Here is a 13,063-nt window from a genome sequence, read left to right as displayed (position 1 = left end):
TCGAGCCCCGCGTCGGGCTCTGTGCTGATGGCTCAGAGCCTGGAGCCTACTTCAGATTCTGTGTCTCCCTCTCTCTCCGACCCTCCCCCGTTCATGCTGTGTCTCTCTCTGTCTCAAAAATAGATAAACGTTAAAAAAAATTTAAAAATTCTGGAGTTACTTTGTTTTTCTTTCTATCTTTAGCAATTAGAAGCCAGGGTTCGAAAATCAGAGTCTGAGTCTTTGAAACAGGTCTCCACCACGCATCAGCCACATAACCATTTCCTCTGTGTCCTTAGCTTTCCACATCAACCTCAGAAATGCACCGTAAAATAGGATAACGTGGTACCTACCTCAAAAAGCTAAGTGTCCAATCCTCTGTCACCTATAAAGGTCCTCAAACTGTGCCTGACACATAGTAAGTATCCCCAAAATGTTAGCTATCCTCACCACCATCACTATTACTAGCCTTCTGAAATTGGATCATTTCTTCTGTTCCTGGGCACTTGGAGGAAGAGTCTACAAAATACATATTTACTTCTGCCCTCTGTGTTTGTAGCCCTGCGCCTTACCAGAAACATCAATATTTCTTATTTTCTGTTCAATGGGGGTTCAATCACTTATTTTCTGTTCAATCACTGTTCAGGCCAGTGATTCTCAAACTTTTCCCTTCCATAGACACCTTTACAACATATTGAAACAGCCCACGAACTTTCACGTGATATAATTTATAATTTTAGAAATCTTTTCATTAAGAAAGTAAATATAAGAGGGATTGAAGGACCCCCCCCCCTTTCAGTAACTCTACAGCCCCTCAGGATCTTCCTCCACGGTCAGAAACAATTGCTTTCATCAGTAAATAATATATTTAAGTTAAAATGAAATTCAGTTTCTTTTCTCAAAGCCCCGTGAGTCACGGCTCTTGCGGCCTCTCTTACCTCGCCCATGACTGCAATGGGTGTTTCTCCTGTTGCCTGAGCAACACGATGCTCTACTAAGTAGAACATGTACTCGTCGTAGAGGAGACGGATCAGGTGGAAGGAGCCAAAGCTAGCAGCACTGCGTAAGGTTAAGTCCCGAATAACCATTGAGCTGTTTCAAGAGAGAAGACATATATGCAGCCAATGTTAGTGACCAGTTCAACCTACTTTTCTTCCCAGACGAAGTTCAGCGAGAGGGCCTAAGAGGCCAGTGTAACACACAACCTGCCACGCAATAATTTCATTACTGAAAGCAGTTGGCTCAACTCTTTTCAACAGGGCGGGAGAGACGCTGGGGGCGGGGGGGGGGGCAGTCTCAGTGGGTTAAGCGACCGACTTCAGCTGAGGTCATGATCTCCTGGTCTGTGGTTCCAGCCCCACCTTGGGCTCTGTGCTGACAGCTCAGAGCCTGGAGCCTGCTTCTCCCTCTCTCTCTGCCCCTCCTCTGCCCGTGCCTGTCTCTCAAAAATGAAAAAAATGTTTAACAAAATTTAAAAAAAAGAATAAACAGGGTGGGAAAGAGGTAACCCTTAGTGGGTTTCGTTAGATCCTTATCAGACCTAGACAGCTCATCACTGGGAAAAACCATTTCATTGTCACGGGCGAGCCTTCTGATTGCATTACTCTCGCAGATGGATCAGAACTGAACAAAAAAGATTTCTGAAAGACTGACAACTCATCACCACCCGAAGGAAAAGCAACTTTGAGGGAAGTCTTACTGACGGGCAAACAACACATCACCACCTCTCAGCAATAACAACTCTGGACGCACACTTGGGAAGAAAGAGGTATCTGTGCCACACAAAGGTTGTGAAATATACTAAGTAATGCTCCCAGATGTGGCAATCTGGAATGGAGGTACATACGGGAACCCCTGCGAATCCCGTCAGAAGGCAAATTTATTACGTGATTTCAACTTCTGACTGATTTCCATTTAAATTCTGGTGATTTTCCATTAGAAATAAGTGTAATACAATTAATTAAGAAATGCATATGTTTGAAAAAAAGCAAACGTTTAATTTATAAAATATGATACCAAAATGTGAATATTAACACTAACGATATATTCTATTATAAATATATATTGTATATATAAATGTAATAAATAAATATATATATGCATATATCTATTTAGAAAGAGAGAGAGAGAGTGCACGCACGAGTGCACGAGCAGAGGAGCAGAAGGAGAGAGAGAGAGAATCTCAGCTGGCTCTAGGCTCTGCATGGAGCCCAGTACGGGGCTTGATCCCACGACCCTGGGATCACGACCTGAGCTGAAATTAACAGTCAGATGCTTTACTGACTGAGCCACCTAGGTGCGTCTTCTCTATTATAATTAAAACAGAAAACAGTCCTAAACGATCCTGGCCTCGCTGAAGATGTGTCAGTCTTGGAGCCTGTCCATGCACTTCAAACCTCCTTAATATTTCTATCTTAGAGTCAGCGGTGGCTGTGTGTGTGTGTGTGTGTGTGTGTGTGTGTGTGTGCGTGCACGTGCGCACGTGTGTTTCTTATCACTTTCATTTTGTGGTCTTTTTTAGAGATTTTTGGCCCAGGAAAACTCAAACAGCCATTATATTCTCGGATAGATGGAATCTATAAATGAAATCTCATAAATGTACAGGCTGATATTCCTATGGCCTGTTTTGCAACGAGGAAATGTAAAATGTCAGGCAGATGGAAAAAGACTGTGCTTCTGTTTTCTGTTTCATTGTCAACTTTATTTATGTAGGGGCTATTAATATATCAAATTCTATACATTTAATTTGGCAAGTGGCAGATCACCAGGGTACATCTGAAACTCTAAGCCCTACATTCTGAATCCGGCTCTTCATTAATTCACTGTCAACTTCATACAAACCATTTCCCTGAGATTGGTTTTCTTCTTGGGTAAAAATAAAAGCCACATTTTTGGTCTTACCTAACTTATATGATTATTTCAAGGATGTGAAATAAACTTATGAATGAACAGATCACTACTTAAATAGAAGTGGTTACAATTATAATATACAGGAGAAGCTGAGTTTCTCAAACTCAGTTGGTTATAGCAGCAAGAACAGAAGGTTATTATATGATGATGGCAGGGGACCTCTTATTGGTGGATTTACTTATTAAAAAGAAAAGAAAAAGCAGGAATTTGGAGTGAGGCAGAGTCATGTTAACCAGTATGTGATTTTAAGTGTAAGCATGTCATTCAACATTTTAAGGTTCAAGGTTAGTCTGAAGGTCAAATGAGATAATGGATAGGAGATCTTCAGAGAACTACCCATTATGGGGCACCTGAGTGGCTCAATTAGTTAAGGATCCAACTTTGGCTCAGGTCATGATCTCACAATTCACAGGTTCAACCCCTGCATCAGGCTCTGTGCTGACAGTTCGGAGCCTGGAGCCTGCTTCAGATTCCGTGTCTCCCTCTTTCTCTGCCAATCCCCTGCTCATGCTCTCTCTCTCTGTCTCTCTCTCTCTGTCTCTCTCTCTCTCTGTCTCTCACGCATAATTAAACATTAAAAATTAAAAAAAAAAAGAAAACTCCATTACTAATTTCTCTGACATTGGTTGTAGCAACATTTTTCTAGGTATGTCTCCTAAAGCAAGGGAAACAAAAGCAAAAATAAACTATTGGGACTACGTGAAAATAAAAATTTTCTGCACAGTGAAGGAAATAATCAACAAAACCAAAAGACAACCTGAGGAATGGGAGAAGATATTTGCAAATGACAGATGCTCGATCTCACTCATCATCAGGGAAATGCAAATCAAAGCCACAATGAGATGTCACCTCACACCTGTCAGCATGGCTAAAACTAAAACACACAAGACACAAGTAATGTTGGTGAGGCTGTGGAGAAAAAGGAACCCTGGTGTGCTATTGGCAGAGATGCAAACTGGTGTAGCCACTGTGGAAACCAGTATGGAAGCTCCTCAAAGTTAGAAGCAGAACTATCTTATGATCCATTAGTTGCACTACTGGGTATTTACTTACATATATAAAAACACTAATTCAAAGGAATACATGCACCCCTCTGTTTATTGCAGCAACAATAACCAAATTACGGAAGCAGCTCAAATGTCCACTGAGAGGTGAATGGACAAAGAAGTGGTGTATATATTCAATGGAATATTACTCAGCCATAAAAAATAATGAAATCTCGCCATTTGCAACAGCATGGATGGGGCTAGAGTGTATAATGCTAAATAAAATAAGTCAGGGAAAGACAGATACTGTGTGATTTCACTCCTATGTGGAATTTAAGCCATAAAAAAAATGACAGACAAACCAAGAAAGACTCTTAACTACAGAGAACAAACTAATAGTTACCAGGGGGGAGGTGGGTGGGAGGACGGGTGAAATAGGGATGGGGATTAAGAGCACACTTATCATGCGTGTTGAGCACTGAGGAACGTATAGAACTGTTGAATCACTATATTGTGCACCTGAAACTACCTTCACACTGTATGTTAATTATACTGGAATTGAAAAAAAAAGGAAAACTACTCATTGCCACGGTACTACATATATTAGAGTTAATAATACATTCATTGTCATAAACCGTAGTTCGAGTGAACAATTCCGTAGACTCAAATACCTTAGTGAATACCTTAAGTTTAGAGCTCAGTAAGTGAGCTACTAAAAATAGATTAATTCTTTCATTCCTATGCCACAGATAAAAAATGATGTTTATAATTCTACGCATGCCTTTCCTAAAATTTAATGACACATAACCCATTTGTAAAAATAATAAATATAAACACAATACCTATTTGAAACCAAACATTTGTTTTCCTATGGAAAAATCTTAAAAGGCAGAGAAATCCCTCTACTTAAAAAAGCGAAAGCAAACACAACACAAAAGTAACAGTAAAATTTTGGATAACAGTTTTACCTAAACTGATCCAAACTTGATCAGCTGGAGTAAATAATTTCGAATTGAAGCAGAATATTTGCTAATTGCATCTCTTGTTAAAGACAGAAAATATTCATCATATATCCCAGAGAAGACAAAAGGCTAACAAACATACAAAATTTCACTAACCTTACTCAAAATTACAAATTAAACACCACATAGCATCTATCGTACTGTAAGAGATGAAAAGGTCCGGTGCTGCCGAAAAAGATGGGAAAATAACTCTCGTTTACTGTTTTTGCGAGTATACATTCACAAAACTTTGGCGGTGAAGGGAAATTTGGCACTATGTCTCAAAACTAAAAAGGCAGAAAACTGTTGACTTACCAATTCTAATTCCATAAATTCACACAAATGAACAAAGATAATTTTAACTGTAGCAGTATTTATACTGGTGAGAAACTAGGAGGGAACACTAAATATCCATTAGTTGATGGTGGTTCAATAAATGATGGCTCATTCATATATCAATTGTATGCAATAGTTTAAAGAAATGAGGGAGATTGGACATAAAGGTAGTAACATGGAAAAATATGATATAATGATATAAAAGTATGATATAAACTATGATATAATGTCAAGTTAAAGAAGTAAAATGTGTGGGAGTCATTTTAATATAACAACTGTCTTACAATTAAAAAAAATCCTATCCTTAAATAAATGGGGATGTGTAATATTTTATTAGCATTGAGAGAGCACACTTCATTAATACTGTGTTAGTCCCTTTAAAAAGTTCAACCCTTTTTACCAAAATGTGTCTGAAGATACATGGCCAATTTCATGCAAAGATAATCAAGACAGTATTTTTTATAATTGTATCATAATGCCAAAAGCCACCAAAATGCTTCAGAATGAGGGGAAAAGGTAATGTTTAAATAACACATGACACATACACATAACAATAGTGAATATTGTGAGGACATTAAAAGTTATGTGTTTGAAGATGTTTAATGATGAGAAATGCTTAAGATACAATGTTAAATGAAAATGCTTAGGGAAAGATACAGATAATAAACCATGGTAAATAACTAGATTCCAATTTTATAGAACACTAAAAAAAACCCAACAATTTACCAGTGGTTATTTCGGGGTATTGAAATTATGATGTAAGTTTATTCCTCATTATTTTTTCAAAGATTTTTTTAAAAAGTTTATCTATTTGAGAGAGAGAGAGAGAGAGAGAGAGAGAGAGAGAGCATACCAGCAGGGGAGGGGTAGAGAGAGAGAGAGAGAGAGAATCCCAAGCAGGCTCCATGCTGTCAGTACAGAGCCTCAAACTCACAAGCCACAAGATCATTGCAGGAGCTGAAACCAAGAGCCAGATGCTTAAATGACTGAGCCACCCACATGCCTCTTAAAAAAAAAAGATTTTAAGTAATCTCTACACCCAACGTGGGGCTCGAACTTACATCCCCCAGATCAAGAGTCGTTGGGTCTACTGAGTGAGCCAGCCAGGCACCTGTGCTTGTTATTTTTAGTATTTCAAATATTTTCTAAAGCGAGTGCATCTTGATTTCATTTTTTTAAAATGTTTATTTTTGAGAGAGAGAGTGCAAGGGGCAGAGGGGCAGAGAGGGAAGGGAAGAGAGAGAGAGGGGGGGAATCTGAAGTAGGGTCCAGGCCCCGGGCTGTCAGCAGAGAGCCCGATGTGGGGCTCAAACTCACGAACTGCGAGATCATGACCTGAGCCGAAGCCAAACGCTTAACCAACTGAGCTGCCCAGGCGCCCCTTGATTTCATTTAAAAATATTTATTTTCCCTCTCTTTCTGTTCCTCCCCTACTTGCACTCTGTCTCTCTCTCTCAAAAATAAATAAAGGTTAAAAAAATTTTTTTTAATGTTTCTTTTATGGGGCGCCTGGGTGGCTCAGTTCGTTGGGCGTCTGGCTCTTGATTTCAGCTTGGGTCACGATCTCATGGTTTCTGGGTTCGAGCCCCATGTCGGGCTCCACACTGGCAGCTCAGGGCCTGCTTGGGATTCTCTTGGTCTGTCTCTGTCTCTGCCCCTCCCTCTGCCTTTCTAGCTCTCAACATGAATAAAATAAACTTTTAAAATGTTCATTTTAAAAGATGACTTTATAAATATAAAAAACCAATTCTGAGTCAGTTGAATGTCAATAAATCTTTGCAGGGATAAATATCACAGATAGAGAATGAATTATATATAATATATATTTCTAAGTTCAAATTTTAGGCCTTTATTCCCTTAAGATAGAAAAACCCTGAAATCATGTTAGTGACTAAGGAAAATATTCACACTAAGTAGCTTTCTGATAATACTCTAATATGCAGACTCCACGGATTTTTTTCCAAGAGAATTTACCTCCATCCACTCAATAGATGTTTACTGCATTCCTACTCTGTGCCATGGTCTTATTCTAGAACCAGTTAGGCAAAATTTTGGTTTTAGCAGAACTCACCTTCTGCTAAGAGAAAACAGTTGAGGAAACACAAGCAGATACAAAATAAAAAGGTAGGTAAATCCTATGGACACAGTAGATCAGGGAAAAAACATAAGTCGGGAAAAAAAAAATAAATCCTCTAAAAAAATACAGAATCATGGGGACGAGCATTTCAGTTAGGTTGTCAGTAAGACTCTTTCTGAAAAGGTGGTATCACTGAGCAGAAACTGGAATGAAGTGAGCCAAGCGAGAACATGTGAACTTTCCTGGCAGAAACGGGAGCAAATGAAAAGACTCTGAGGCAGACCCGGGCTTGATGTGTTCAAAGAACAGCCAGGAGGCTAGTGTGGCTGGAAGAAAGTCAGCAAAGAGAGAATATACAATGGGTCTGGGGGCACTACCTCCTGGTCCGTGTCGGGTCTCCAGGACAGAGCCTTGGATTTTATTCGGAGTATTTTGTAAATCTTGCACAGTTAGGCAGTCACCTTATTTCAGCATAAAATACACATATAATCCTGAAATCTGGTGGAAAATTAAAAACAATCCGCTGACCTTCAGTTATAACACCTAGTGATTTTTAGAAAACGCTGATAAGCATGAAATTATTTTTTTTAATTTTTTTTAACGTTTATTTATTTTTGAGACAGAGAGAGACAGAGCATGAACGGGGGAGGGGCAGAGAGAGAGGGGGACACAGAATCGGAAGCAGGCTCCAGGCTCTGAGCTAACAGCTCAGAGCCTGACACGGGGCTCGAACTCAAGGACCGAGAGATCATGACCTGAGCCGAAGTCCGATGCTTAACCAACTGAGCCACCCAGGCGCCCCAATAAGCATGAAATTATTGTCCCATGTTTAGAAAAGAATCAGTTGAATCATATTATCGATGCTACTTTAGTATCCCCTCTATGTTGGGCCTTTGCCCTACAGGCCAAGTATTAAATGACACATTTAACAGTTTAGTTGGAAACTTTTTGTCTGACTCGGACTTCTATAAGATATGTTGCAAAAACTGACTAAGTGAATTCCATGTTGCTAAGTTACCATGAATTCAACTTCTTGTACACTCAGACTTATCAAGTTAATTATTTTGTCATGGATGAGAGACTTATGGTCTGGGCGCTGAAACATAGACCCTAACAAATGATCCTCTTTGTGTATTGGGGGAGCTATCACACCCTTCCTCAGAAGAAAAGGGAGAACATCCCTCCTGTGACCCCCATGCAAACTCTCTTTTAAAACAGTGCTTACAGTTGATTCCAAAAGAATATTACTTTTTGGAAGATTTATAAATTGTCCAGTTGTAAGCAAACTACATTCCCTGTCCCCCCTTTTGAGTCACTGTATCAGAGCTATAAATTTTGTTCTTTAAAAATGGGATATTTGGATGACTCTCAGGGTAGCTCTGAGGAATGTTCTGTTCTGTTAACCACAAAACACACAAGCTGAGAAATGGCCCACATAACTTCTCCATTTCTGCCCAGGAAAGGTGGTAATATTTTTTCCCACCTCCTGGGGAGCCAACAGTAGTCCTTCCAAGCCAGGTTAGCAAGGAGAGACCCCCATTTGGAGCAGAGGGTATCTGTAGCAAGGCTTCAACCTGCTGCCGTCACAGTTCTCTGCCAGCCCATTTCCCCATTTGTATGCATGTAAATAGATACAGAGACCTTGAGAAATTATCAGATTAACTGACTTCAGAACACCAAGGGTCTGTGTGTGTGACTGCCAAACTCTTATTACAAGGCCAAAACTGTGAAGAAGAAGAAAAAAAACCTCTATAATTCCGCTTCTCTGATAGTTTGTGAATGCAGTTTTCATTACTCAGTATGTTATTACGCCCCACTAAAAAACAGTTCGGATTTAAGGGCTCTACGTTTCTAAGCTGTGGACTTTGCCTATAAGCAGGAGGTACGCATCTGTCTGAATATGCCTTTCCTTCTGTGGTCCTGCACTCTACGCCTTTGAGTCTTTTTGAAATGAAAATAATACCCATAATAGTGTCTAATAATAACAAGCCAATTATCCCCAACTCAGGGAGGACAGAGGGCAGACAAGTGATGGTCTACGGGGTTTGTATTTCTGCAGAGAACAAGAAATACAAGTAAGTAATTTTCTCTCCTTTCAAGATACTTGCAACGGATCTCTGTGGAGACGAAGGCTCCAGGGGTATATTTCTAAAACGATATCAACTAAATATAGAAAAAAAAAAAAAAAAACCCACAGGAAGAAGTAAGTGCAAGTCTGACATAACAACATAAGAAAGCAGTTAGGAAGGAAAAAAAAAAAAACACCTTGCTTTTTTCTGATCTAGAGAATGCACCCAGCTTTTGGCCATATAGGTTTTAGAATAACTGGCTTGTGTAACTGGTTTCATCCATCATTCATGAAATACATATACCATCTGTATGACTTTCTGAGAAGAAAATGTTTGAATAAAAAGCGTCAAGTCACAAGCAAATGGGAAAATACCTGAAACCTTCTGAAGAAATGTTCTCAAATTAAAATTTGGAATTCTACTATTACTATGACTATTGCTGTATCTTCTTGGACACACTGTGACAATGCTTTCCAAATCTTCTCCACGTAGCGGGGAAAACTTCAACAGTCCTCATCAACATTTTTCTCATTCACACCCAGATCTAAGCTAACACTGGTTTTACTGCACTGTGCCAGGGGGTCACGGAGTCAGGCAACATCTTAATAAAGCGCTTCTCAAATCACATGGGTTAAAGGTATTATTAAATGTAGGAGGCACCGAGCTGTGGAATTACGCCATTCCAAAAACAAGACAACAATAATAGAAAACCGGCAGGCTTCCTTTTGCTGAGTTGGACCCTGGGCTAAACATGAGACCATTTTCAGGGTGTAAGAGTAAGCTAACTTGTAATTAAGCACCTATAAAGGATCTATGGGACTACTTGAGCTTAAGAAGTAAGAATTGGATGAAATCAAGTAAAATCAGCTGAAAGAAAGAAATCGCTTCCGGTAAGAGCCGAAGCAGCTGCTGACATAATCCAAAGAAGCAAAAAAACCCACTAAACTCCTACCAGTAGAAAAAAAATCCCAGGGTCAGAAATATAACTTAACTAAGTCATGTTACGAAATGCAAGTCTATCCCTCCATTCATCCCCTGTATTTCTGGTGTATAAGCCTATGTACAAGGCTCTGCTTTTAGCCCTTGCAGGAGACATATGGTCAACGACTCATCCCAACATTTGATGTCATACATCATGCAATCCGAAGGGCTTTCTCTTCCGGGGTTCCAGGTTGATAAAACCATACATTTATATCTATATTATTTTGGCCGTTAAGTGACTCGTATTGTACTTAGCGACTACTAGATTATTGGTTCCTAAACCGGCTATGCATTAGAATCACCAAGAGGAAGCTTTCTGAAGACATTTTCACATCAGCTCTATCCCTAATCACTATTACCCACCCGCCCAGATTTTGATTCATTCAGGAGGGTTTGGGGAGGTATGTAAGATTTTTGTTCATTTTACACTAATTCTAACACGCAGCCAGGTTGTACCTGATAAAATTAAGAAATTAACTAGATGGATGTGAGCATACATCACAATCACCTAAATGACTTTTTTAAAAGCACAGAACAAACTGAGGGTTGGTGGGGCATTGGGGGGGAAAGTGGGTGATGGGCACGGAGGAGGGCACTTGTTGGGATGAGCACTGGTTGTTGTATGGAAGCCAATTTGACAATAAATGATGTTAAGAAAAAATAAAAGCACAGATTGTTGCTCCCTATCTGATTGGCTCTGCCGTTTCTGATCCTAACGGCTTGGGGGGCGGGGCCTGAGAATTCGCTTTTCGAATACGTCTCCTGATGCTCCTGGTCTAGGGACCACAGCTTGCAAATCACCTCACTAGAGAATCAAGCGAGTGGTGTTAAGTCTTCCGGAAAGAAGCCCACATAATGCCTGTCTGCAGCAGAGAGGACGACACCGGCCCGTTTCTGTCGCTGCACACGGCAGCTATGAGACGTCCCCAGGTGAGAACTCCAGGGCTGGGAGCAAGAGGTTTCCTCCTCCTGACAGATTATTCCCGTAAAGCTCCTGGAGCGATCCCATGATGCTGGCATCACCGGGGGTGGGCGGAGGGTAATCACCACGGGGAGTCTGCACCCCAAGCCTTCACTCGTGTCTTGTCTGTTGTCTGAGAAACAGGTACACGCACGCGCGCGCGCATCTGCAGCGCGTGAAGAATAAAGCTTGGGAAAAAGTGAGCACGATACCTGTAGAAAGACCATTTTAGCAGGAACTGCCTGGCAGCTTTAGGGAAACTGGGCCTCCCCTCGTAGGGCTTCAGCGCCTGCATCATCACGTTGTCCAGCCACGCGGCCCACTGCTCCAGGGTGCTCTGCTGCTGGAGGGTCATCTTGAAGTCCGTCTCCAGTCTCTGAACCATGCTGTCGTCACACTGGCACACCCAGGAGGCCTGCTCCTGGGACGGTACACAGAAAGCAGAGGAAAAGTTCAGCCCCACACCTTTTCCTCCAACAGCAGCCTGCAAACCGGGGGCACGGCGGGAAATTAGCACGAAGGCTTCAAGCCACCGAAGGAACTGGGAACGTGAACAACCACTTGTCAGCTGTCAAGGAAATGAACACCGCCTGGTGCACGAAACAGCATGACTTGGGTTTTTCCACGTCAGCTGGTCTGCGTGAAGGATCAAAATATGCGATCTCCGGGGGCGCCTGGCGGGCTCAGTCGGTTACCCCTGACTCTTGATCTAGGCTCAGGTCACGATCTCACAGTACGTGGGATCAAACCCCGCATTGGGCTCTGCGCTGATGTGCGGAGCCTGTTTGGGATTCTCTCTCTGTCCCTTTCCCAGCTCACTTTCTCTCTCTCAAAATAAATAAACCTTAAAATGGTGTGGAGCCTGCTTGGGATTCTCTCTCTCCCTCTCTCTCTGCCCCTTCCCAGCTCGCTTTCTCTCTCTCAAAATAAATACACATTAAAAAAATTAAAAATAAAAATAAAATACATGATCACCCCCGAAAAAGAGAATCTGAGCCAACAGTCTGCAGTCTTTCCTTCTATTGTTTTTATACTGCCTTCAAAAGTTCTCTCTCTCCCTTTCCTCACTGCCCCCCCCCCCCGGCCCCCACAACCCAATCAGATAAAACTTTAAAGTCAATCCATTCGAGAAGATTTAGGGTAAGTTGGACGGATGAACTCAATGGTACTGGGTGGAAACACATGCTGTATGAGGTTTAGGCTTTGGGAACCACACAACTGAGATACAACAGTAGCAAAAACAAAACTACTTTTGAGAAAATGTAGACATCTACCTGCCAAGGATTTCGATTACTACTGTTTTCCTTCTGGCTCTGACTGGGAAGTTTCATGGTTGGTAACAGCTGTGGGAACAAGAACTTTTAAAGCTACGTTCCAGCAGTTGCTCTAAGTTTTAGGACGTTTCCAGGGCTATACTGTATTTTAACGTTAAAAAGTATATACTCTCAATGTCGAAATATAATCATTTGGTAATATAACGTTTGGCGGAGAATCAGAGGACGTGGATCTTAATACAGGGCGCAAATCAACTAAACTGACTTCAAGTAACCCACGTAATCTATGTGGGCCTCGTGTTCCCAGCATATAATAGAGAAATGAAATGTGACAGGAACTTTTAAGCCGGGTTCACCGCATGCAGATAATGTTTTCGAGATAAGCTCCCGTGGAGGGGTGTCTGTGAAGGTCCTAATTCTACACCTAAAACATTGTGATTACGTGTGTATTTTTCTGCAGAGGGTGTTTATAGCTTCCATTCTCCGAGC

At 41.1% G+C, this 13,063-nt stretch overlaps 1 protein-coding gene across 16 annotated transcripts in view; it reads right to left on the bottom strand.

Annotated features, from left to right (window-relative positions):
• The window catches only part of RFX3 (regulatory factor X3), a 296,723-nt gene that overhangs the window by 28,936 nt on the left and 254,724 nt on the right, over window positions 1-13,063 (bottom strand). For all 16 annotated transcript variants that reach the window (XM_045468771.1, XM_045468776.1, XM_045468777.1 and 13 more), the window contains 2 exons: window positions 11,513-11,721; window positions 918-1,071 (listed from right to left, as the gene is read on the bottom strand). In XM_045468771.1, the coding sequence (XP_045324727.1) occupies window positions 918-1,071; window positions 11,513-11,721 (363 nt within the window). The remainder of the gene's footprint in view (window positions 1-917; window positions 1,072-11,512; window positions 11,722-13,063) is intronic.

Source organism: Leopardus geoffroyi, chromosome D4 (genome assembly GCF_018350155.1).
Source record: "Leopardus geoffroyi isolate Oge1 chromosome D4, O.geoffroyi_Oge1_pat1.0, whole genome shotgun sequence".
Taxonomy (NCBI): domain Eukaryota; kingdom Metazoa; phylum Chordata; class Mammalia; order Carnivora; family Felidae; genus Leopardus; species Leopardus geoffroyi.
The sequence above is the reverse complement of the archived record's forward strand: the minus strand, read 5'-3'. Positions and strand labels throughout refer to the sequence as shown.